The sequence below is a fragment of the Mandrillus leucophaeus genome, unplaced genomic scaffold (genome assembly GCF_000951045.1).
Source record: "Mandrillus leucophaeus isolate KB7577 unplaced genomic scaffold, Mleu.le_1.0 Scaffold263, whole genome shotgun sequence".
In the NCBI taxonomy this organism is placed as follows: Eukaryota; Metazoa; Chordata; class Mammalia; order Primates; family Cercopithecidae; genus Mandrillus; species Mandrillus leucophaeus.
In genome coordinates, this window is record NW_012102732.1 from 1695314 (window position 1) to 1720968 (window position 25655).

Genomic DNA, 25655 nt, shown 5'->3' on the forward strand with positions numbered 1-25655 from the left:
TATGTTTAAAAAAGTATTTTAATCTGTATTAAGTACAGGGTACTAATGTAGTTTGTCTCTTGGGAATAAAGTGTGTGTTCTTATTCAAGCAGGATATTCTTATTTATGTTTTATAGGAAGTGACCGATCCTGAGAAAGGATTTATAGATGATGACAAAGTTACCTTTGAAGTCTTTGTACAGGCGGATGCTCCCCATGGAGTTGCGTAAGTTTTTCTTTAATTGGGTGCTGTTAAAAATGTCTTTTGTGCTGCAGTGAAAGAAGCTTTGGCATGCATGTAACAGAGATGCACATATTTAATCAGTAAGCGTCCTCTCTGCGCTTGCTCTGTGGCACACAGAGTCATGCCCGCTTGCCACTCTTTTAATGGATTGATTGAGCCGTTCTACATGTTAGACCCTTGGAACATAATTGTATAATAACCAGTACATAAATACCCAGAGCAGAGGTGCTCTGTTGTTACTTTGATGAGGGCAGGGAGGAAGTCCTCTCCGAGTGTGAGGAAGAGGGGATTGAGGGAAGAGGCGAGCATCACCAACAACTAACATGGTGAGCGAGGAGTAAAGAGGCATGACCAGGCCGTTAGGTGTACTTGAGCGTTTCCAAGGCTGGGAACTAACCCCTGGAGTGGCAGGGTGGGTGAATGGTACTGCACAGTAGGTGTCTCCTCCAGCACTGGTCCTGCTTGGTGACTGTCGTGTGTTCATGTCATGGCATTGTGTACAGAGGGAGATGGGCGTGGAGGTGGGAGGATTGCTCTACTTTCTGGCACCGTTCTCTGTGGCTTCCTTTTACTACTTGGGGTGGGGGTGGAAAGGTACAAGACATAGTTAGTTCCGAGAATCTTATCTTCCCCCAAACAACCACCAAAATCACAAAATAAAAAAAGCTCTGGGAGTTTAGAAGTCTGAGGCAAAACTTGGCGAATACACACTCCTGTTTCTTCTTGTGTGTGGGTCTACAGAAAAGATAAGTTTCAGCTTTTTTCATGTTGTGCTGACCTCGCGTGTGATAAGTGTAATTATGTAACCAGACTCTACTGTGAGGCATGTTGGGTATGAGCATGCAGGTCTCCGTTAAGTGTCTGTTGGTGCTGGGCTTGATCAGTGACAGGAGTGCCACTGTCAGCAGGCAGGTGCTTCGAGGGCTGTGTGAATGTGGGGGTTGCATTTGCACCAGTTCACACAGTGGAGCAAGCAGAAGGGTATCGGTGACCATCGAAGGATGCTGTGTGATAAGTGCTCCTGGCCTTGGTTTCCTTAAGGCTGACCTTGAGTCAGATTGCTCCACACATACTGCAGGAGCAGTGGGGTATCTCTGCAAGATCCCCTCAACCTTGAACTGATGTTTCAGGTGGGATTCAAAGAAGCACACAGGCTATGTCGGCTTAAAGAATCAGGGAGCGACTTGTTACATGAACAGCCTGCTACAGACGTTATTTTTCACGAATCAGCTACGAAAGGTAAATGGATAGTGTTCCTCTCCTGCAGCCTTCTGCCCACCCTTTCCTCAGGTATATCAGAGCAAAGTCTTCTCAACAAACATCCCAGTCTCCCTCCCCTGGCCCTGTCTCCTTAGACAGGGACTGCATTTTCATTCCCCGGTGTTGGGACACTACTTTGTAAACTGCTTCAGTGTTTCAGAGTTACCACCGCCAACCTTTTCCTTTGAGACGGAGTCTCGCTCTGTCACCTAGACTGGAGTGCGATGGTGTGACCTTGGCTCACTGCAGCCTCTGCCTCCCGGGTTCAAGTGATTCTCTGGCCTCAGCCTCCTGAGTAGCTGGGATTACAGGCACCCGCCACCACAGCCGGCTAATTTTTATATTTTAGTAGAGGTGGGGTTTCACCATGTTGTCCAGGCTGGTCTCGAACTCCTGACCCCAAGCTATCCACCTGCCTCAGCTTCTCAAGGGGCTCAGATTATAGGCGTGAGCCACCATGCCTAACCATGATCGAAGTTTACAGACTTAACATTGTGTTAGAAATCACCTTGTGAAGGTATTTAGAAAAACAATCATAAAATCCATTAACAGCAACATTTGCAAAGTTTTATATCAAAACTGAGTTGAAAAGTCAATGCAACTTACTTTTATTGAATATTTCAATAAAAAGAATAGACATACATTAAATCTAATATAGCTGAGTCAGTCAGTTCTACTTTGAGAATTACATGTGATTATGATGAAGCAGCACAGGAGATCGGCACTCCTGGTTGTGGGGTGGGCAGGGAGCTGGCTGGCTTGTCAGCCTTGAAAGCATGTTTGCACAGCCACCCAGACAGGTTGTCGTGATATATCCCAGGGACAGCTCAGTGTGGGTAATTCTAGTCACATTTAAGTTTTTATCAAATGTTTTGTTCACAAGTAATGCTAAGTTAAGAAATGGTGCTCCAATAAGTAGGAAATAAAAGTAGTTCTCGGGAGGGTGATTTTGTTTTTTGTTTGCTTCTTTCTCTATTATCTTTTTATCAAGAACATATGGGTGAGGCCGGGTGCGGTGGGTCTCGCCTGCAATCCCAGCACTTTGGGAGGCCAAGGTGGGCAAATCACCTGAGGTCAGGAGTTTGAGACCAGCCTGGCCAACATGGCGAAAACCCGTCTCTACTGAAAATTCAGAAATTAGCCTGGCGTGGTGGTGCATGCCAGTTACTCCAGCTACTCAGGAGGCTGAGGAAGGAGAATTGCTTGAAGCTGGGAGGCGGAGGTTGCAGTGAGCTGAGATTGCACCGCTGCACTTCAGCCTGGGAGACAGAGCGAAACTCCGTCTCACATGGGTGGTGATTTTCAAAATTTATTTTTGCATTTTTGTGTTTTCTAGTATCCCTAAAGATGTTCATGATTTTGTAAACTTTCTCATCGATTTGGGGATCATTAAAAGCCCTAACAACAATCTTAGTCATTGTGTTATTAGAAATGATTTTTTAAAACATGAAGATTAAATTCTTACTGTTTTTTAAATTTCCCTGCATCTTCTCAGAATAAATTCTTAAATCTGAATTAATTCTTTCAGGCTGTATACATGATGCCAACCGAGGGGGACGATTCATCTAAAAGCGTCCCTTTAGCATTACAAAGGGTGTTCTATGAATTACAACACAGTGATAAACCTGTAGGAACAAAAAAGCTAACAAAGTCATTTGGGTATGTATTAGACATCTGCCTTTGCCATTCTGCTTCCTCTTTTTTTTTTTTTTTTTAAAAGGACAAATGAGTAGAGAATAGGAAAGTTAGTAGAGCATACTGTAGGCACTTAATTTAGGGAGACTTGAGCGTTTAATGGTGTCAGTGCTTTTATCATTCTATTTGTTTCATTTCTTTGGAAATAGATACTTTGTTTTAGAATTTTGCTTGAGAAAGAGTTCACCGCTTAAGGTTTTTACTTTTCAACACAAGAACCTGTATTGCTTTCAAATTTGTTACATTTTCTTGGAAACACCACTTCCCCTAGCAGTAAATCCATCTGAATTATAACTCCCAAAAATAATCTTCACAGGAAAGGAATTTGAGAATAATAACTGACTATCCAGTTTAGTTTTTCAATCTAAGTTACTTTTAATTTGCTCATTTGAAAGTTGAGCGTTTAAATGGAGATGTTTGTTTTATCTTTGAAAGGTGGGAAACTTTAGATAGCTTCATGCAACATGATGTTCAGGAGCTTTGTCGAGTGGTAAGTTTCAAGCAGTACTTGTATATTTCTTACAATGAATATTTTTTGAAGCATTGTCAGAGTTATTACCAAGTAAAACCTCAGACCTAATTCAGAAAATGCCCATCTTTGTTTAGGATCAGACTGAGGCTACAAAAAGGCAGCAGCTGTCTAGTTTTAAAGGCTGGTAAGAATTATTTGAATAGGGATTTGAAGGTGAAGTGAGGAAGCTTGAATTTTATACTAGCAGGCAGTAGGCTTTTAATTTGTTAAATTGGTATATATACATGAGTTACTAATCCAGGAACCAAAGACTGGCTTTGTTGGCTGTCCCGTTGGTCCTGAGTCACTGTAGAGTGGTGACTTCTATTCTTACTCCAGTGTCCAGACCCCTCCTGTGCAGCGAGGTTCTCACTGAGCAGAACTCAGTATGCGGCGATTACTCTCGCCGTGGCGTCACTAGTCGCTAGCAAATCCTCATTCTTCCAGTTGTGATTAAAGACACAGAAACACACACACACAACATGAAATGGCTGTTCAAGGTGATTGGCTGGGCAAGGTGTGTTTTCTTTTTTGCAGCACTAGCTGGATTGAATCCAGTTCATTAAATATCCATGGACAAACCAGTCAATCCTGTTGACAGGCTCAACCTCATTAATCTCTTGGTGTGGACCATTACGAGTTAAGTTTAGTGAACAATTTTACATGCTTTTCCACAGAGGTAAAAAAAATATAAAAATGCTTCTAAAGGCACTACAGATTACTAATTTATTCCAAAGGCTGTATAAAAGGTTAACCTCAACTGTTGCATGTAGAGATGTTTGTAAAAATCCAGCCAAGAAAGAAGATTTTGTATATGTTTTTGATAATTGCATGCCGGAGGTCATATTTTTATAGTCTACAACTTCTTTGAACATTGATATTTGTAGTCAATTATAAAATTAATGTATATATTAAGCATAAAAACGTTTTTTTAAAGCCAAAACATTCTTTTTCAGTTGCTTGATAATGTGGAAAATAAGATGAAAGGCACCTGTGTAGAGGGCACTATACCCAAATTATTCCGCGGCAAAATGGTGGTATGTGGCTACCAGTTCTAAAAGATCTTTTGAAAAGGTTTTAGAATATGAATTTTTTGACTATTACTACTTAAGTCACTTTTAACTTTCCTTATTTGCAGTCCTATATCCAGTGTAAAGAAGTAGACTATCGGTCTGATAGAAGAGAAGATTATTATGATATCCAGCTAAGTATCAAAGGAAAGAAAAATAGTAAGTGTTGCGTGTATCTAATGGCATGATCTTTTGATGATTTCTATTGTGGTTTAATGTTTCATTTACACAAGTGATGTTTTTTTAAACAGTCTAAACACAGAGAATGGCTCAGATCTTAAGCAAACAGCTCACTGGGTGACCACAGGCTTGTCACCTCCACCCAGCTCTAGTGTTGGCCAGCACCCCCACAGCCCTTCCTAGCCACCGCCTCCCTCTCCTCACAGGAAACCACCATGTGGACTTCTAACATCCTCGGTTAACTTTGCATGTTTTAGGTGTCTATTTAAATAGAATTTTGTAGTAGGATGTATTTGTTTATTTTGTTGTTGTTTTTTGAGATAGGGTCTTGTGCTGTATAGGCTGGGGTGCAGTGGTGCAATGATAGCTCACTGCAGCCTCAAACTCCTCCTGCTTCAGCTTCCCCAGTGGCTGGGAACACAGGTGTGTGCCACTACACCCAGCTAATATATTTTTTTTTTTTTTAAGTAGAGATGGGGTCTCGCTTTGTTGCTCAGGCTGGTCTTCAACTCCTGGGTTCAAGCAGCCTTCCTGCCTTAGGCTCCCAAAGCACTGGAATTAGACGTGAGCCACTGTGTCCAGCCTGTGTCTGATTTCTTTTGCTGAGCACATTCATGAGATACATCCACACTGGGACTAGTCATAGTAATCATTTGTGTTGCTTTATAGTATTCCATTTTGAGAATATACCACAAAAATTTTGAAATCTTTCTTCTTCTGATTGATATTTGGGTTGGTCTCCGTTTGAGGTGGTTGGACATAAGGCAGATTGACCATTCTTAATGCCTGTTTGCATTTGGAGGAAGAGGAATTACTGGCCTGTAGGGTGTGCATATGTTCAGCTTGATGGATAAAGTTAGCAGGATTCCCAAAGTGGTTTATCAGTTTCACAGTCATCAGCAAGGTGTCAGAGTTACAGTTGCTCCATACCCACACTGGAGCTGTCAGTTGCCGGACGTGGAAAGATTTTGGTGGGAGTATATATGGTGCTGTCTGCATTTTAGTTTGTATTTCCTTGAAGATCAGTGAGGTTGTTCTTACCTTTTCAAATGCTTATTGGCAATTTGGATATCTTCCTTTATAAAATGCTTGTTTAAATACTTTAACAATTTTAGTATTGGCTTCTTTTTTTTCCCTTAGCTGATTTATAGTCATTCTTTTAAAGAAATATTTAAAATAAGGGGGAGGATGGGTGTGGTCGCTCATGCCTGTAATTTCAGCACTTTGGGAGGCTGAGGCGGGAGGATTGCTAGAACCCAGGAATTTGAGGCCAGCAACATAGTGAGACAGGCAACATAGTGAGACTCCATCTCTACAAAAACTACAAAAATTAGCTGGGTGTGGTGGCATGCACCTGTAGTCCCAGCTACTCGAGGCTGAGGCGGGAGGATAGCTTGAGCCCTGGAGTTCAAGGCTGCAGCGAGCCATGATTGCGCCACTGTACTCCATCCTGGGCAACAGAGCAAGTACCTGTCTCAAGAAAGTAAAATAAAATAAAAAGAGTGAGGAGGGGAAGTGCTTTATGTTGACCCGCATATTTACAGCTTGCAGTGCTCCTCTGTTTTTAATTTGGATATGGATTCTTATTAGGAATCATTGAGTGCAGGTTGGCTGAGATGAATTTTTTCAGCTTGCATGCCTGGAAAGATTTTATTTCATCTGCAGTTGTGAAAGACATTTTAAGTCGGTGTAGACTTCTAGATTGGCAGTTTCCTGCCTTTGGTCTGTTAGATGTTCCACCATCTTCTTGCTCGCATCGTTTCTGAGAAGTGGGCGGTAGTGTCCTCACTCTTGTTCATTTGTTTCTCGGCCCCAAGCGCCTCACGCTTCACTTCACTTCGCTTCGCTTCGCTTCACTTCACTTCTCTTCTCTCTTCCCTCTTCTCTCCTCTTTTTTTGAGAGAGAGTCTTGCTCTGTCACCCAGGCTGGAGTGCAGTGGCCGGATCTCAGCTCACTGCAAGCTCCGCCTCCCGGGTTTACGCCATTCTCCTGCCTCACGAGTAGCTGGGACTACAGGTGCCCACCACCTCGTGTGGCTAGTTTTTTGTATTTTTTAGTAGAGACGGGGTTTCACCTTGTTAGCCAGGATGGTCTCGATCTCCTGACCTTGTGATTCGCCCGTCTCGGCCTCCCAAAGTGCTGGGATTACAGGCTTGAGCCACTGCGCCTGGCCTGGATTTTTTTTTAAATGGAAATCTTTATCTGTTCTTTTTTTTTCTATGTATTTATCAATTAATTATAATTATTTGGAGACAAGGTGTTGCCGTGTTAGGCCAGTCTCGGAGGTCCTGCGCTCAAGCAGTCTGCCCGCCTTGGCCTCCCGAAGTGTTGGGACCATGCCCAGCCCTGTGTCTCTTCTTAGTATGCTCTTGCTTTCTTCTCCGTTGGACTTAAGTTGATAATGCTCTTGTCTACTAATTCTGTCATCGGTGAGATTTCTGCGTCGGTTTCTATTGAAGGATTGTTCTCTTTGTCTTGGGTGGTGATTTCAGCTTCTTTGCATGCTTGGTAATCTTTTTTTTTTTCTTTTTTCTTTTTTTTTTTTTGAGACGGAGTCTCACTCTGTCGCCCAGGCTGGAGTGCAGTGGCGCAGTCTCGGCTCATTACAACCTCCGTCTCCTGGGTTCAAGCAGTTCTCCTATCAGCCTCCTGAGTAGCTGGCATTACAGGTGCCCGCCACCACACCCAGCTAATTTTTGCATCTTTAGTAGAGACGGGGTTTCACCATGTTTTGGCCAGGGTGGTATCGAACTCCTGACCTCATGGGATCCACCCGCCTCGGCTTCCCAAAGTGCTGGGATTACAGGCGCGAGCCACAGAGCCACTGTACTGGGCCACATGCTTGGTAACCTTTTTATTGAACAGCAAGCATGGTGATTTTTATCTTGCTGGGCGTTAGATATTACTAACCTTTGCTCTTACGCACAGATAAGTGATTTGTTAATCATTTGCTTCCTTTGAGTCTTGTTTTTAAGCCTTGCTAGGTGGGAGAACAGGTTTTACTTGAGGGATAACCTGTCCCCACGTCCTTTTAGTTGTTAGCTGAGTCTCCCAGGTGTTCAGAGGTTTTTCCGCTGTGGCTGATGGGAACACAGACTTCCCAGCCTGTCATGAGCTCTGAAGGTTGTTCCCCCCAGTCCTCATCCTCTTGCTGCGTCTTTCCCTTGCCCCAGGTAATTTCCTCGATTTCACTAGTCGGTTCTCACTGACAGCTTCGGAAGAAACTGCACATCCCCAGATCTTGCTTTCTGGGCAGCATTCTGCTTTAGGCTACTCTGCCCCTCGGGTTCCGGCTCCCTTGGGCTCCTCTGATTCTCACTTCTTGGCTCTTTCTGGGTTTGCCTTTCGCTGGCTGCAGCCTGTAAACTCTCAGCAGAGCTGGGCCCATCACGGGACTCTCATTTGTCCCGTCAGGGATCCCTGTCCTGTACCACATGTGTTCGGAGCGTGACTGCAACTGTTTTCAGTGTTGTGCAGTTGCATGTTTCCTTCATGATCGGAGCAGGAAGAGCTCTCCATACACTCTGGCTGCACAATTCTGTGTTGGATTGAGAGCTTGTCCCTCAGCATGTGGCTCGTCCTTTCACTCTTAATGTTACCATTCTTAATTTTAGGGAAATACAGTGTGTCCTTGTTTGCTTTTTATGTCCTGTAAAATTCTATTACTTTTTAGTATTTTGCCTTTTCCATTTATCTACAATCCACCTGGAATAAGTGGGGGTGAGGAGATGCCAGGACCAACTTCCACTCCATCCCGTGTTGACCTCTGAGGAAATCGAGGTTTTCCTTGTTCTGCCACATCAGGCAGCCGTTCACCTTTGTGCATCTCTGCTTTTGAGACCAAGGGGTGGTCCATACTGCCCAATTCCAAGCTGTCTTCATAATCATAGCTTTACAGTGTGTGCTTTGTTCAAATAACAGTAAAACCTTAACTGTTACCTCCATATTGTCATTTTAATGTCCTTAAGAAAGATACTAATGACCTTTGGCCAATGAGCAAAGGTGCTAACAGCACATTTACCTACAGTATTGGCTACAGGGGGAGAATTACTGTTCTTAATTAGTGTTGTTTACCTTCTCTGCTATTCCTAAATATGCTGATTTAAATAACTTATACCTGGGTTGGCTATATTATAAATGAAGCTTTAGCAATTGACTTTTCTCTCTCTTTTCCAAAGTATTTGAATCATTTGTGGATTATGTGGCAGTAGAACAGCTCGATGGGGACAATAAATACGACGCTGGGGAACATGGCTTACAGGTAACTTGGGTGTTTTGTGCTAGTGTCCTATTGTAGTTTTCTTCTTTATTTCCAGTTCTTTTAATTGCTAAATAAGAAATTGCTTGTGCCCTTTCATGTGTTTCTGGTATTTAGAGTATACAAGGATTCTGTTTCTTGGATAGTCGAATGGGGAGGGTGAGGGGGTATTAGGACATGGGAATGCAGCTGATTTATCCCGTAGAAGCACATCCAGCAGGATGGAGGGTCTCGTGGGGTTTTAGGAATCTTATCCTTTCCCCGTTCCTCACCTTACTGGTGTCACTGCTCCAGTTTTCCTTCAGTTTCTCCTGGTCACAAGTGGCATTTCTTGGTGAGTTGGACTGTGTTTATTTAGGTCGTGTTGCTTTATTTTTAAATGTATTTTTAATGAATTTAGTTTTCTGAGGATCCCGACTTTAGAATGAGGAGTGTGTTCTCTAGGGTTGTGGCCCCTAGTTTTCTGGGCATCTGACAGAGCAGTGAGCATGGTGCGTGACCAGGTGGCCAGCCCCCGCTTGGATGGAGGGAAATGAACTGTTCCTGGCTGCTGGTCTGGCTGGTCTGTTGGATCTGCAGTGTCCTCGTGGATCCAGTGATCCAGGGTCTGTTATGTCATCTTATAACCTTGACTCATTGACTCAACTGATTTATAATTAAAAATTTCAGGCCGGTGTGTGCTTACAAAGCCTGCCAGTGTATAGTTCATGATGCCCGTGTACCCATTTTGTAGTCAGCTTCAAATGTACTCTTCTGCTAGGTCTGTCCAGTTGGACTGAGAAACTGAGGTATAGATCAGAAAGTTGCTTTTTTTTTTTTTTTTTGAGATGGAGCCTCGCTCTGTTCCCCAGGCTAGAGTGCAGTCGTGCGATCTCGACTCACTGCAACCTCCGCCTCCCGGGTTCAAGCAATTCTTCTACCTAAGCCTCCCGAGCAGCTGGGATACAGGCACCCGCCACTATGCCCAACTAATTTTTGTAGTTTTAGTAGAGATGGGGTTTCACCATATTGGCCAGGCTGGTCTCAAACCCCTGACCTTGTGATCCACTTGCCTCGGCCTCCCAAAGTGCTGGGATTACAGGTGTGAGCCACTGCGCTTGGCCAGAAAGTTATTTTTTAATGAGAACTTTGGCAGCTTGGTGTGGTTAAGAAATATTCTGGTCTACTCACAAGAATTACTATTTTCTATTCTGGATGTTTTAGGGTCTGGTTGAGCAATATGTATTTGAGTCAAAGCCTCAGTGGACAGCGGTGGAGACAGAATCCTTTTATCTTTCAGGCTGTATTAAAAACAGGCCCTTCCCCACTGTGGAGTGGGCTCCTGAGGTCTGTGTTTGTCTTTCCTGAGATAGCCCTGTCTTAAACGAGCAGCTCATGTACATCCGAGAACCTTGGCATACGGGTGTGTCTTGTTATGGCCCCCAATTCCTCCAGGTCTCTTGCTAGCTACGGGGCAGGTGGGTTTCCAGCCAGAAGGAAGGTCTGCATTGGAAATAGAGCTGTGAGTCAGACGTGCATTGAGGGACCCTGACCACCTGGCCGTGGGTGAGATCGGCAAAGCCTGATTTTACTGAGGAACAAAGAGCTGGCCAAGATGGAGCAGAGACAGAGCGGGGCGAGAGCTGTAGAGTCCGATGTCCCCAGAGAAGGCTTGTTGAGAAGTTGGGGTGTCCTGTCCCACAGAGGCTGGCAGTCAGCTGGGGAAGGGCCTTGCTGACACTGGATCAGAACTTTCTTAGAAGTGGGATTGAGCCATAAGCACTAAGGGCGTGCCCTGTGATACATGGGTTCTTATGCAAACATCAAAGAGCCCAAGGAAAGGAAGCTTATAATCCTGCCAGCCCATCACTGGGTTCCTTGCTACTTGTTCTGTTTGGGCGTTTCGTAAGCATACCTAATCTTGCGTAATTAGAACCAGAGTTTTCTGCTTTTCCATTTAACGATTTTTCTGTGGATCTCCATAATTTGCACAGTGTTTAATGACTGTATAATTCAGCAGCAAATGACTGTCTAAATTTCCTTAACCATTTCTTCCCCCATTGCTGGATATCAAGTTAGAATAGAATCCAAGGTAAGAGAATCTCACAGTCATGCTGGTGCAGCATTATTTTAACGAACAAAGAGACCCATAAACAGACCTAAAGAAAACATTTCAAAGATGCCCTAAATGGACATCTAAACTTCCCTGCCTTTGTCTCCAGAGTCCCCAGACATGTTCCAATCTTGCTGAGCCGCTGTTGATTTCATTGCTTCCAGGAGGAGTAAGTAGAGGCTAACTACATTTGCATTTCTTTTTCAATGTTCAGGAAGCGGAGAAAGGTGTGAAATTCCTAACATTGCCACCAGTGTTACATCTACAACTGATGAGATTTATGTATGACCCTCAGACGGACCAAAATATCAAGATCAATGATAGGTAATCTGTAGTGGGATGTAAAGTTAAGATTTCATCATTGCGCTGGTCTAGGGGGTTAGTCTCAGTGCTTTCCTCAGTCTTTGTATTTTCAGTCCCACGTCTGATTTATTTAGATTTCCCTTCTACCTCTGTGTCCCAAGAGCAGCAGTGTTAAAGGAATTATTTTATGTCAAGTTTCAGAGGCCGCCTCTGCCGAGTCTGTTTCCCCTCTCAAGATGCTTTGCCCAGTCCCAGCTCTGCTGTCTGCTGTGGCTGATTTAAGTCCACAAGGATGGGGCTGTTTCTGGTTCACAGATCTTGCATTCACAGGATTTCTAATAAATTTAATTTTGACCAATTGTAAATATTATTTCACAGGGACTTTCAGTGTATTTGTTTAAATAGGATTTTCCATTATTTTGTTGTCTCTCAGTTGGCGTCAACTTCTAGAATGTGCTAGAGTTTTCAGGAATGCTAAAGTAGTTGTTTGTATGCCAATTACAAGTAGTTATTTTATTTGTATTTTTTTTATTTTTTGAGACGGAGTCTCGCTCTGTCGCCCAGACTGGAGTGCAGTGGCCAGATCTCAGCTCACTGCAAGCTCCGCCTCCCGGATTCACGCCATTCTCCTGCCTCAGCCTCCCGAGTAGCTGGGAGTACAGGCGCCTCCCACCTCGCCCGGCTAGTTTTTTGTATTTTTTAGTAGAGACGGGGTTTCACCTTGTTAGCCAGGATGGTCTCGATCTCCTGACTTCGTGATTCGCCTGTCTCGGCCTCCCAAAGTGCTGGGATTACAGGCTTGAGCCACCGCGCCCGGCCCTATTTTTATTTATTTTGTTATGTTTTTGAGACGGAGTCTTGCTGTGTTGCCCAGGCTGGAGTGCAGTGGCACTATTATGGCTCACTGCAGCCTTGAACTGCTGGGCTCAAGCGATCCTTGTGCCTCGGCCTCCCAAGTACCTGGCTAATTTTTGTATTTTAATAGAGTGAGGGTTTCACCATGCTGGCCAGGCTGGTCTCAAGTGATCTGCTGGCCTCAGCCTCCCAAAAGTGCTGGGAGTACTGGCATGAAACACCACCCCCAGCCACAAGTAGTTTTTAGATTGTTAAAATACCAGGTGCAGGAGTGACAGTGTGCACTACCTTGTCTGATAGAGGATACAGTAGTTTTATCCTGAGTAGGTTGAGCACCAGCTTTGTGTGGAATGTAGATTGGTTATTCAGCTTTCAGGTTTGACGGAGAGTATAATCAAATCATGTTACTTGCCACCAGCTGAGCCTTTTGTCACCCATTCAGTCTTTATATAGGTCAGAAGCTGTCTCAGCCAGAACTCACAAACTGGCAGCCTTCAGACCAATTCCCACCTGTTGGTATGTTTCTTTAGGTCCTTACTTTGTTTTTGTTTTTATTGGAGCCAGTGGCAAACATTTTTTAAGTTGTGAGATTTTACATAGATGCTATTGGCATCGTTTAGGAATCCGAAGGTTTGGCAACTTGAGGCCACCATTCCTGAAGGCTGCAGGGGCTGTGAACTGAGTGCTGGCTGCTTCACAGGCGGGGCGAATGCTGTGCTTGGGACCAGCCCCCACCCGTGGAACTTGCCTTCCTGCCTCTTAATTTTGCAACCCTGATGGTGAAATTTGGTCAAGTAAATCAAAATTTGTAGAGCCAGTTAAAACTTTGTCGAATTCAGGATGTCTGTAGAATATTAAAACTGAGTCGATACTCAGAGTGGGAAATATTTTTACATGTCTTTCTGAATTTGATTTTTCATGTTTCTCAGTTTGCAGATATCCTTAGTAGTCTTAACCTCTCGACCCTCAGAATCATTTCTTGATATATTTGGAATTCCCCCAGCCTATAAATTATTCGTAGTGTGTATTTATTATGTTGACTAGGAATAATTATTTCCATCAAGTAGACATTACGTTATGTAGTTCATAGGCCTTCCCAAGGCAGTTCATGCTTATCACATTAAAGATGAGCCAATACATTAAATGGCCTTACTTACTGTAAAGTGTGATTTTTTTTGTGTGTAAATTAATACTGAATTTCTTTTAAAATGTTTTCTAATAGGTTTGAATTCCCAGAGCAGTTACCACTTGATGAATTTTTGCAAAAAACAGATCCTAAGGACCCTGCAAATTATATTCTTCATGCAGTCCTGGTTCATAGTGGAGATAATCATGGCGGACATTATGTGGTTTATCTAAACCCTAAAGGGGATGGCAAAGTAAGTGCTGGGACCCAGGACTGAATGCGAGCTCATCAGAAAGTTAACACAGACGCTCTGCTTCAGCCTGTTTTGGTTCCTACTTGGGACCTTGTCAGGGACCCCTGATTGATCTGTGTATTCTCTGGCTACTAAGTGCTGTTGTCCCATCTATTTAATTGCTGAGATTTGAAGGGAAATAGTAAATTAGCATTTGTGCTTCTCTTCGTTAGTAATCAATGTTGGAACCTACAGAATCCCTTATATCTCATGTGAGACACTTACATTTTCTTCTGAATGCTTGTGGGATAATTACCCATGCCATGGGCCCAGTCGGAGACGCCGGCTGGTTGCATGTCCCTCTGCATGCCCCCTGGTCCTCTCTTGTTTCCTCTCATGGGAATCTCATGCAGTCTTCACCACCACCCTTGGGAGCGTAGAGGGCGCCATACTCATTTGGCAGATGAGGATCTTGGAATCTACCTCCAAGACCACAGGGCCAGCACCCAGCTCCTGCCAAGGAGATTTGATGGAGGTACCCCACAGCATGAGAAAACAGTGAAGAGTACTTGTAACAGTAGCGCTCGCCACTATTTAATATGGCACAAGGCAGATGGGAAGATAACTGTTAGAGACATGCCATGTTGACTTCAGTCTGGCCCTTAACTTGATTCCATAAAATGCCATGGGATAGGATAAAACAACCCATTTAATTTTATAACTAAAGTATAAAATTTGAACTCTCATTTGGTGTGCTCAGTATGGCCTTTTTAATTCTGTAAAGAGTTGGTAATGTCAGTAGATTGAACCTAAGTGGAAAACGGGCTATTTGAGTAGATTAGAAAAATTGCCATTGGGCGAACGGTAGTAATGCCCACAGAATGTTGAATGGGGATGGCAAAGGTCCTAGTGAATTGTATGAGTGGATGCCTGAGGCTCTGCCTGCCTAGCACACCATCAAGTTGTGTGCCCGTGTATGTATACACATGTATATTTTTTCAACCAGGGGCATACCTGGAAGTTCACACATTTTAGAACAACGCTGCCTTCTAGTGTTGGGTGCTTGTCACAGTGCTTGATCGCTGCTGATGTGTGTTGCTTTCCTTGCAGTGGTGTAAATTTGATGACGACGTGGTGTCAAGGTGCACTAAAGAGGAAGCAATTGAGCACAATTATGGGGGTCACGATGACGACCTGTCTGTTCGACACTGCACCAATGCTTACATGTTAGTGTATATCAGGGAATCAAAACTGAGTGAGTAGCGTTCACTTTTGTTCTGTCCTTTACTGTGGTGGACTTGACATTTGTACCATGAATTCACAGTATCCTTTTTTGTCCAGACATGTTTTATGCTTATTCTACTACATTTACAACAGCCCAGAAACAAGCAGGGTTGGGCTTGTGCAGACTCATGGTACCAAGTAATTTCACGTTAATAGATTATTTTATTTTATTTTGAGACGAAGTCTCACTCTGTCGCCCAGCCTGGAGTGCAGTGGCGCGATCTCGGCTCACTGCAAGCTCCACCTCCTGGATTCACGCCATTCTCCTGCCTCATCCTCCTGAGTAGCTGGAACTACAGGGGCCCGTCACCACGCCCGGCTAATTTTTTGTATTTTTTTTTTAGTAGAGATGGGGTTTCACCATGTTAGCCAGGATGGTCTTGATCTCCTGACCTCGTGATCTGCCTGCCTTGGCCTCCCAAAGTGCTGGGATTACAGGAATGAGCCACCAAGCCTGGCCTAATAGATTATCTTATTAATGATGACCTAGAATCAGGAGCTTCTAAGGAGGCGAAAGTCCATCTGCAGAGGTCAAAGAGGATGCCTTTGTCCTGCAGGTGAAGTTTTACAGGCGGTCACCGACCATGATATTCCTCAGCAGTTGGTAGAGCGATTACAAGAAGAGAAAAGGATCGAGGCTCAGAAGCGGAAGGAACGGCAGGAAGCCCATCTCTATATGCAAGTGCAGGTCAGCCCCCACCCTTCTGGGACTCCTGGGTCACCATGAAGCAGGGCACCCATCTCTGTACGCACGTGCAGGTCAGCCCCCACCCCTCTGGGACCATTGGGTCACCCACCGCACCGCAGGGCAACTGCCCAGAGAGAAGCTGCTCCACGTGCTCTCCTGAGCTTGGTCTCAGTCCCAGAGTAGTTCCTGATACACAAACCAGGACTGTTGTGCCCTGAGCTGCTCTGGGCAGCTGCCTGAGCATTTGTAACACCTGGCCCTGTTGGTGGCGGGCAGGGCCGGTTCAGGAGTAAAGACTTGGGTGTCAGAAGTCAGGTCACTGGGCAGAGTAGCGATCAAGTGCACGTCAGGGTGTGTGTTGCTTCAGAAAGTACTATAGGGGTTGGAGAAGGGAGGAGGTCATCTCACAGTTGGCTATGTAGCTAGGTCCAATTCATAGGTGAGTTAAGTTATTGCAGTGAAACACAGCCTCCTTTTCTTTTTTCTTTTCTTTTTTTTTTTGAGACGGAGTTTCACTCTTGTTGCCCAGGCTGGAATGCAGTGGCATGATCTCTGCTCACCTCAACCTTTGCCTCAGCCTCCCGAGTAGCTGGGATTACAGGCATGTGCCACTACACCCAGCTAATTTTGTATTTTTGGTAGAGACAGGGTTTCTCCATGTAGGTCAGGCTGGTCTTGGAACTCCTGACCTCAGGTGATCCACCTGCCTCACCCTCCCAGAGTGCTGGGATTACAGGCGTGAGCCACCGTGCCCAGCCCACAGCCTCCTATTTCTAAATAAATAGGTTTACATTTTGGTCATTTTATGCTGTTTTTCTTCATTGGTCTTCTGAAGAAGTTTCTTTGGAACAAAAAATGAGTTTTCAGCATTTTAATGTTTAAATGTGTTCAGTGTGGACTCATTTTTTGTCAGTTGTCAAGTCTTTTCTGTGTTTTCATACAAATTTTCAGATAGTCGCAGAGGACCAGTTTTGTGGCCACCAAGGAAATGACATGTACGATGAAGAAAAAGTGAAATACACTGTGTTCAAAGTGTTGAAGAACTCCTCGCTTGCTGAGTTTGTTCAGAGCCTCTCTCAGACCATGGTGCGTGCCGGTCTTATGGATGTCCCCACCCTGGCTCCCAAGGTCCACCTTCCTTCCCTGTCACTAGAAAAGACTAACTGCCTTTGGGGGTGGGTGCTGGGTCCAGCTACTGTCTGACAGTGAGGGGTGTGACCCAGGAATGTTTCCTGCCTGAGAAAGTGCAAGAAAACCACTGACCCCCTGACTGCGGCTCTGGGGTACCTACAGGATTTCGCAGACATGTTTCTACCGCTTTTCCTCATTCTCCACTCCACTCCCTGCACCCCCATCCCCTCTTTATTTTTGTAAAATGGGCATTCGATCCTGAAGGATAAGTCAGTTGTCCAAATCAACCGGGAAAGAATTAGAATTCTTTTTCTTGCAATCGCAGTCTTTTTTCTTTCTTTCTTTTTTTTTTTTCCGAGACAGAGTTTTACTCTTGTTGCCCAGTGGCGCGATCTCGGTTCACTGCAACTCCGCCTTTTGGTTTCAAGCAATTCTCCTGCCTCAGCCTCCCCAGTAGCTGGGATTACAGGCGCCCGCCACCACGCCTAGCTAATTTTTGTATTTTTAGTGGAGATGGGATTTCACCATCTTGGCCAGGCTGGTCTTGAGCTCCCGACCTCGTGATCCACCCGTCTCAGCCTCACAAAGTGCTGGGATTACAGGCGTGAACCACAGCACCTGGCCTACAATCACAATCTTAACATTAACATTTTGACTATATATGTATGTATATGTATATATATGTATATGTATATACATATGTGTGTGTAATACAGAGGACTAAAATATGAGTGTGTTTTTATCTTAATCTATTCTTAATATTTTTTCAGGGATTTCCACAAGATCAAATTCGATTGTGGCCCATGCAAGCAAGGAGTAATGGAACAAAACGGCCAGCAATGTTAGATAATGAAGCCGACGGCAATAAAACAGTAAATATTGTTAATAGCGTATCTGGTTTGGAACCGTGCAGGAGGTGTTAGTCCTCTGCACTTAGTGCAGCTTGTTTCCCTTTTGGTCCACTTAACTAGAATTGGACGTTTTCTTCAGTACTTGACTGTAGTTTTTCGCTCTGTCACCTAAGCCATTAGACTCTTCTAAAATCAGCGTCTCTTTTGGAAATAGATGATTGAGCTCAGTGATAATGAAAACCCTTGGACAATATTCCTGGAAACAGTTGATCCCGAGCTGGCTGCTAGTGGAGCGACCTTACCCAAGTTTGATAAAGATCGTAAGTGCCCACGAGACGCCTGCCTGCACTTAGAGCAGTAGCATTGGATTCCTGGATTGTTGTTCTAAACACACAGGGTTAAGCCTTCTTCCCTTGCAGAAAGATCTGTTGATCAATTCCACAAATACTCACTTGACTTCCTGATGAAGTCAAATAAGACTGACTTGGCTGCAAGTTTCCTGTGAGGCCCGGAGACAGTAGCAGCCATGTGGGGCCGTCCTGTTCTGTCTTCAGTCTCAGCTGCTGTGCTGTGCTAATCGCGTTGGTCAGATCCTAAAGAGCAGGGTTGCAAACGTCTGTCAGGGGCCAGATAGGCAATATCTCAGGCGTTTCAGGCCTTTCTGTCTGTACTAAGGCGGCCACAGAGAATATGTAAATGAACGGGCTGGCTGTCTTCCAGTACAACTTTATCGACAAAACAGGTGGATCGGAATTTGCTGACCCTTGCTATAAAATGACACTTTTATTGCTGTGAGTGGTCACTTCTGGCAAAGACACAAGACCATGCGCAATCTTCCCGTGGCAACGCTCTTCCAGCCAGTCAGTGCCAGGTCTCAGAACTAGGAATTCTAAGTTTGCTGCACTCAATACCGTCTTGACTGTCTAAATGTAGTGGGTTTCCATGGGTCTGATGTTCGGAAACTCTGCGGTCATAGCCTCAGCTTCGTGACTGAGCCACATCTGAAGTAACTTTTAGGTACCTTAAGCTGTCATTTCACTTGTCACTGAGCTATTCAGCTTACTGGTTTTTTTGTTTTTGTTTTTGTTTTTTTGGTTGTTTTTTGTTTTTTAAGCATTGTACTGAGTGTTTGGATCTTAACAAAACTTGTTTATTAACCTTGTAGATGATGTAATGTTATTTTTGAAGATGTATGATCCCAAAACGCGGAGCTTGAATTACTGTGGGCATATCTACACACCAATATCCTGTAAAATACGTAAGTCCTTTGTGCACTTACCTTCGGAGTAGAGTTTGCTCAGTACATTACAGCTACACATTTACAATATCTTCTTTCTCCTAGGTGACTTGCTCCCAGTTATGTGTGACAGAGCAGGATTTATTCAAGATACTAGCCTTATCCTCTATGAGGTTTGGATGGTTTATTTTTCCATAATTAGTATATTCTTAGTAGTTTGTGGAGGATTTTGTTTGTTCTTTTTACCCCAAATTTGTTACTCTGTTAGGTCTACCAACTAACTCAGGGCCTCAGATGATCTTGAGAATGACATATTTAGATTTGTGATTTTTTTTTTTTTAATTTATTTTTTATTTTTTATTTTTTTAGAATTAGTTTTACATATTTGTGGATTTATTTAGCTTTTTCCGTTAACATTTTAACTTAAAACGTGAATAGAATTGGGTGTACAGAAAATACTTAAGTACATGGAAGACTATCTGGCCATATTAAACATTAGACAAACTTTGCAATGTAACAATTTTATATCTTTCACTGTAGGAAGTTAAACCGAATTTAACAGAGAGAATTCAGGACTATGACGTGTCTCTTGATAAAGCCCTTGATGAACTAATGGATGGTGACATCATAGTATTTCAGAAGTATGTACCTTGTGAAGGATTGTATCACTTTCTACTAATTTCAGGATTTTTTTAAGTTGTAGAACCAAGAAACATTTGTACCTAGATCCTGAGCCACGTTTTTGTTTTTGTTTTTTTAATGTAGCTCTGTTGACAGGCTTTCTCTGGGTTTTGAAATTAGGTGTGGTGAACATTTTCATTTCATAAAGCTCTTCTCAATTCCTTAAGATGTCTCAAGTGCACGTGGCAACTGTTAGCAGGGTGGCAATGATTGCTTCCTTCCCCTAAGATTTATGAAATCAAAACTCCTTAGAATGTACCTACTTGGGTAATTCATTTCAGTTTGTCTTCATGGAAACCAACCAGTCTTTGGTCTTAGACACTCAGTGTCTGAAAGCGGCTCGATGGCACATGAAAGCCCTGATTTACTGACTCACGGTCAGAGACTGGGCTCCACCACCTGTCAGGTCTGTGGGCAAGACACTGCGTCCAAGTCTGCTCCTGTAGAGGAGGCGCAGGTGCTGTTACCTAAGGGGGTTTTGTTTTGTAGTGGGATGAGAATGTAAAGCCACCACGTTGTGCCTGGCTCAGTGCATCCCCTTGCATACTTGCCTCGCTTACAAAGGGGAACCTGAATTTATCTTGTAAGAGAGCCTGTTGGTGTCACTGTTGTGTAAAAGATGATGCCATTTTTACCAGCTACCCCCTGCCATGGTCTTTGATTCAGACTGCAAACTTTCTCCCCCCACCAGGGATGACCCTGAAAATGATAACAGTGAATTACCCACCGCAAAGGAATATTTCCGAGATCTCTACCACCGCGTTGATGTCATTTTCTGTGATAAAACAATCCCTAATGATCCTGGATTTGTGGTTACGTTATCAAATAGAATGAATTATTTTCAGGTATTTAATAAATGCTCCTTTCCTCTTCAGATCCCACTCCAGAAAGACAAATTTCTTTCTTAAAATGCTTGTCGAAGAAGCTCTCTCATGGTTTTGGTTCAGGAGGGGCTATGCCTGAGGAAATCTCCCACTGAAGTGGATTCAGGCTGATACTGCCATGGGAGCTAGAATAATTGCCATCAGAAAAGAACCTGTAGACCTCACCATTAAAAGTGAAAACTTTTCAAAGTTATCTTCATCAGATATGCTATTCCCATGGTGATACATTAAGGAATAATATAGTTTATTCCTGTTTAATAAATTTCTACGGAATTTAAATTCAGGCTGCTCATAGCACGTTTTACGTAATTAATCGTGAAGTTTATGACCAGGTTTCAATTTTTTCCCCAAAATATGAACCTTCCTTTCTGTGTCTCAGGTTGCAAAGACAGTTGCACAGAGGCTCAACACAGATCCAATGTTGCTCCAGTTTTTCAAGTCACAAGGGTAAGTCATATGCACGGACACTTGCTTGGTGTTGATTGCATGCTTTCCACAGTTCATTGAAACATCTTGGAACTAATAATTAGCTCGCCATTTCACCTGACATGCCATTTCTTGCTTAGTTTCAGAATTGTCACCACTCACATCTTGACCACATTACTCTGAGATGTTAAAATAATTGACAGCCTCATCCAAAGCCAGACTGACTTTAGATACATCCTCAGTGCATCTCTCATGTGTCCAGCTGGTCAGTCCTGCCAGGCTGCTGGGTCTTTTGTCACTATGGCAGAGAGCATTCAAGTGTGACAGCGAGTGGGACTTAGTTCTCGGGAAACAGGAGTATTAAACCCCATGCTAGGTCCAAATTTCAAGTCCAGATGTAAGGCCAGCGGTTTGCTTTTATGCTCACTCACAGATATTTGTTTGTAGGCAAATAAACAAGTCATTTATTTATATGCTGTTTTCTTGTGTAGTTATAGGGATGGCCCAGGTAATCCTCTTAGACATAATTATGAAGGTACTTTAAGAGATCTTCTACAATTCTTCAAGCCTAGACAACCTAAGAAACTTTACTATCAGCAGGTATGAGTCCAAATTAATGTAACTATGGGTAATAAAGAGAAGGCTTGGGTTTTTGGTGACGGTATCTGACGTGAATCTTTCTTTTCTTAATAGCTTAAGATGAAAATCACAGACTTTGAGAACAGGCGAAGTTTTAAATGTATATGGTTAAACAGCCAATTTAGGGAAGAGGTGAGTTTTTTTAATACTATAAATTTTAATTTTTATTGGAATTTGCTTATTGTTTCTACCTGTCCCCAGACGTTGAAAACTAAGACACCAAAAAAAAGCACTGTAAACAACAGCACGTGAAAGGGGCTGGGGGCGACCTGGGCCAGTCTTTCCTGCCTCCTGGCAAGACCTCGTGAGGCCTTTGGGTACATCACACGTTAAGCTAAGGAACCATTTGTTCGGAAGCCAGCCCTTCCCTTCCAGGTCCCACTGTGATGCTTATGCATTGCCACTTGGCTGAGGGGGAGGATCCTTCTCCAGCTATTCCTGCCACGGCCTGGTCTCAGGGAGTCCAGCAGGCCTGTGAATGGAGTGGGCCTTGACTCCACTGTGCGCTTACTCCCCAAGCTGCTAGTGTAGACAGCTCCAGTGTCTCATGCTTACTCCAAACAGAAGACACACCCAGCCACATTTTAGGTGGTTCTTTTTTTGAGACAGGGTCTCGCTCTGTCGCTCAGGCTGGAGTGCAGTGGCACCATCTCAGCCCACGACAGCCTAGACCTCCTGGGCTCAAGTGATCCTCCCACCTCAGCCCCCAAGTAGCTAGGATTACAGGTGTATGTCACCACGCCCAGCTCATTCATACGTGTGTGTGTGTGTGTATATATATATATATATATGGTTTTTTTTTTTTTAGAGACAGGGTCTCACTGTATTGTCCAGACTGGTCTTGAGCTCCTGGGCTTAATTAAGCATCCTTCTGCCTAGGCCTCCCAGAGTGTTGGCATTACAGGCATTAGGTGGTTCTTCAAAAAAGTCTGTGTACCTATTTGGATGCCAGATCTCTCACCCTTTCTAGCTCTACAAATATAGAGGGAAAATTCGAGACATAAATAGCCTCACCTTTGTAGAACTGAGCTCCCCGAAGGCCCACAGTCTGCCTCTGGTCTTGTATCTGGACCAGCATTCCTTTCTCATTGTGCTGAGAATTGGGAAGGCCCTGGGTGACCCTTCAGGATTATTTCCTGAGAAGGTGTTCTGTAAATGACAGGCTTTTTGCATCAAGGCCACTTTTGTTAACCTCCTGTCAGTATTTGGTTGGTTCTAGGTTAGGGCCGGTGTTCTCACTGTGAGTGAATTCACAGATGAGGGAGTTGGGGTGGGAATGAGAGCAAGAACATGGGGGCCAGCTGGGGACAGTTGAGAACAATGATGCAACTTTCTCCTCTCTTCCTTTGTGGTAGCAGACTTTTTGCTTTCTTGAAAGCACTTATTTTATCTTTTCATTACTTAGGAAATAACACTATATCCAGACAAGCATGGGTGTGTCCGGGACCTGTTAGAAGAATGTAAAAAGGCCGTGGAGCTTGGGGAGAAAGCATCAGGGAAACTTAGGCAAGTATTTCTTGAGCCCAAATGTGGACGGTTAGTTAGGGGTGGCAGTAACGCTGACCTCTGCAGCCGCGTCGGTGGAAATCACCCAGCCAGAATCCATGCGCATCATTCCCAGACTCAGTGGGGTGTGCCTCAGGTTGCAAAGACAGTTGCACAGAAACTCAACACAGACCCAGTGTTGCTCCAGTTTTTCAAGTCTCAAGGGTAACCATCAAGGCGGTGTGGTGCAGAGGGTTATGCATGTTTCACAATTAAGCCATGTTTGTCCTTCTTCGCCTTGCATAAACATTAGCTGTAGTCAAAAGACGTGATTCCCATAGAAAAGCCAAACAGAGGAACCGTATGATTCCATTTGAATGACGAACTGAAACTGGAAAGGGTGACTCTTGATTTTGTATTTGACAGATTGAATCACTTCTGATCCATGTAGCCAGCATTTGGGCTGTAAAAAGAAGCCCCTGAATTGATTGTTTATTTCAGAGAGAGGGGAATGATTCTCGCTACGTTGACCTGTAGTCGCTTGGAGGACAAATGGCCTTTGGGGGCATTTGGTTCCCAAATTTTCTTTAGTTTTAATAAAACAGTTATTAAACAGTGAGACCCTAATCTGTTACCTAATAATAAGAGTAAGTGAGGAAAACGCCTCAATCAACTGAATGTGAATTCCTTGTGAGAAAAGTTTACACAGGTTTCGGAGGCCCAGTCTGTACATCTCTGCCCAAATGTGGCCACTTCCCCTGTGTCCAGCAAAGCCCTTTAATCTCGTGCTTCGAGGGGACCCCCTCTGCTTGCCTTGCCCCCAGTCTCTGTTTCTGATATTTCAGATCCTCTTAAAAAAAAAAAAAAGACTGGGTGAGGTGGCTCACACTTGTAATCCCAGCACTTTGGGAGGCCGAGGTGAGCGGACCACGAGGTCAGGAGTTTGAGACCAGCCTGCCCAACATAGTGAAACCCTGTCTCTACTAAAAATACAAAAATCAGCTGGGTGTGGTGGCACACACCTATAGTCCTAGCTACTCGGGAGGCTGAGGTGGGAGAATCGCTTGAACCTGGGAGGCGGAGGTTGCAGTAAGCTGAGACCACGCTGTTGCATTCCAGGCTGGGCGACAGAGTAAGAGTGTCTCAAAAAAAAAAAAAAAAACATATCATGGTAACTTTATTTCTTTCTAGAAAACCACTTTATTTTTATGCGGGTATACATACTTCATTTTGCCCCACTTTTTTTTTCTTCTCTGTTCAGGCTGCTAGAAATTGTAAGCTACAAAATCATCGGTGTCCATCAAGAAGATGAACTATTAGAATGTTTATCTCCTGCAACAAGTCGGACGTTTCGAATAGAGGTATCTGTCCCCGACACCATTGGCACCAAAGAGTATTCATGAGCCCCATCTGCTGCATGTTTAAATATCACAGCAAAGTGTGCAAGTAGCTTGGACTGTGTTTATATACCAGTAATTGAGGTATATGATTCCATGGGTGGACCTGCAGTGTTTTTGCAGAGAGATTAGTCCTCAATTTGGGTTACTAACCCAATCCGGACAGAAACTGTGGATCACTTGGATTTAGAGCTGTTGACATTTCCACAGGGACTGGAATAATAACAGTATTTGGTGTCTTAAAATTCAGTTTTTTGGGGGAGGAGGAAGAAACTTGGATATCTTCTGGCTGAGGCTTCCATGAGCGCCCATCATTCTGGCTGGATCCAGGTGTGGCATTTTTAGCAAAAACAGGCTCTACCCTCCAGGCTAGAGTAGTGTGAGAATTGAGATATGGACACTTTGACCGCATCACTTGCACTTACAGAACTGTGTCTGTCGTCCATGTCCCCAGGAAATCCCTTTGGACCAGGTGGACATAGATAAAGAGAATGAGATGCTTGTCACAGTGGCGCATTTCCACAAAGAGGTCTTCGGAACGTTCGGAATCCCGTTTTTGCTGAGGATACACCAGGTATGATGTTGTGGTTGGCCAAGTGGCTCGCATCAAAACCTGGAGCCTTTGAGTGGCTGCTGTTGCTGAATCTGTGCTCCTGTTGGGGCTGGGCATTGGTTTTGGCGGCTGCCACGTGACGTGGCCCGGGGGTGCCGGCAGTGACCGTGTGAGCACGTGTCCTTTGCCATTCCAGGGTGAGCATTTTCGAGAAGTGATGAAGCGAATCCAGAGCCTGCTGGACATCCAGGAGAAGGAGTTTGAAAAGGTGTGCAGCTGGGGCCTCCTGGGGGCTTGACGGGCCACAGGCTCAAGCCTTGCCTAGCATAGCGGCCTAGGCTTTTTTTTTTTTTTTTTTTTTTTGCCAGAGATGTGAGTTTTGCTGATATACAGAAATAATGGAGGAGTTTTAATTTTTTTTCTTTTAGTTTAAATTTGCAATTGTAATGATGGGCCGACACCAGTACATAAATGAAGACGAGTATGAAGTAAATTTGAAAGACTTTGAGCCACAGCCCGGTAAGGGTTCTCCCCTCGGGGGCTGGTGTGGGTTTCAGGCTAAGAAGCAAGTGATCTGGGGCTGGGAGGGGCAG

The 25655-nt window shown here is 44.1% G+C and overlaps 1 protein-coding gene across 3 annotated transcripts in view; it reads left to right on the forward strand.

The window, feature by feature from the left end:
• Positions 1–25655, forward strand: part of USP7 (ubiquitin specific peptidase 7 (herpes virus-associated)) — a 71139-nt gene that overhangs the window by 43093 nt on the left and 2391 nt on the right. For all 3 annotated transcript variants that reach the window (XM_011984195.1, XM_011984197.1, XM_011984196.1), the window contains 26 exons: positions 117–205; positions 1354–1462; positions 3012–3142; positions 3614–3668; positions 4646–4726; positions 4828–4918; positions 9119–9201; positions 11505–11614; positions 13671–13827; positions 14917–15061; positions 15648–15778; positions 16730–16864; positions 17680–17781; positions 17975–18080; positions 18926–19018; positions 19103–19170; positions 19538–19638; positions 20370–20523; positions 20942–21009; positions 21480–21588; positions 21682–21759; positions 23033–23133; positions 24374–24473; positions 24964–25083; positions 25259–25330; positions 25491–25581. In XM_011984195.1, the coding sequence (XP_011839585.1) occupies positions 117–205; positions 1354–1462; positions 3012–3142; positions 3614–3668; positions 4646–4726; positions 4828–4918; positions 9119–9201; positions 11505–11614; positions 13671–13827; positions 14917–15061; positions 15648–15778; positions 16730–16864; positions 17680–17781; positions 17975–18080; positions 18926–19018; positions 19103–19170; positions 19538–19638; positions 20370–20523; positions 20942–21009; positions 21480–21588; positions 21682–21759; positions 23033–23133; positions 24374–24473; positions 24964–25083; positions 25259–25330; positions 25491–25581 (2680 nt within the window). The remainder of the gene's footprint in view (positions 1–116; positions 206–1353; positions 1463–3011; positions 3143–3613; positions 3669–4645; positions 4727–4827; positions 4919–9118; positions 9202–11504; positions 11615–13670; positions 13828–14916; positions 15062–15647; positions 15779–16729; positions 16865–17679; positions 17782–17974; positions 18081–18925; positions 19019–19102; positions 19171–19537; positions 19639–20369; positions 20524–20941; positions 21010–21479; positions 21589–21681; positions 21760–23032; positions 23134–24373; positions 24474–24963; positions 25084–25258; positions 25331–25490; positions 25582–25655) is intronic.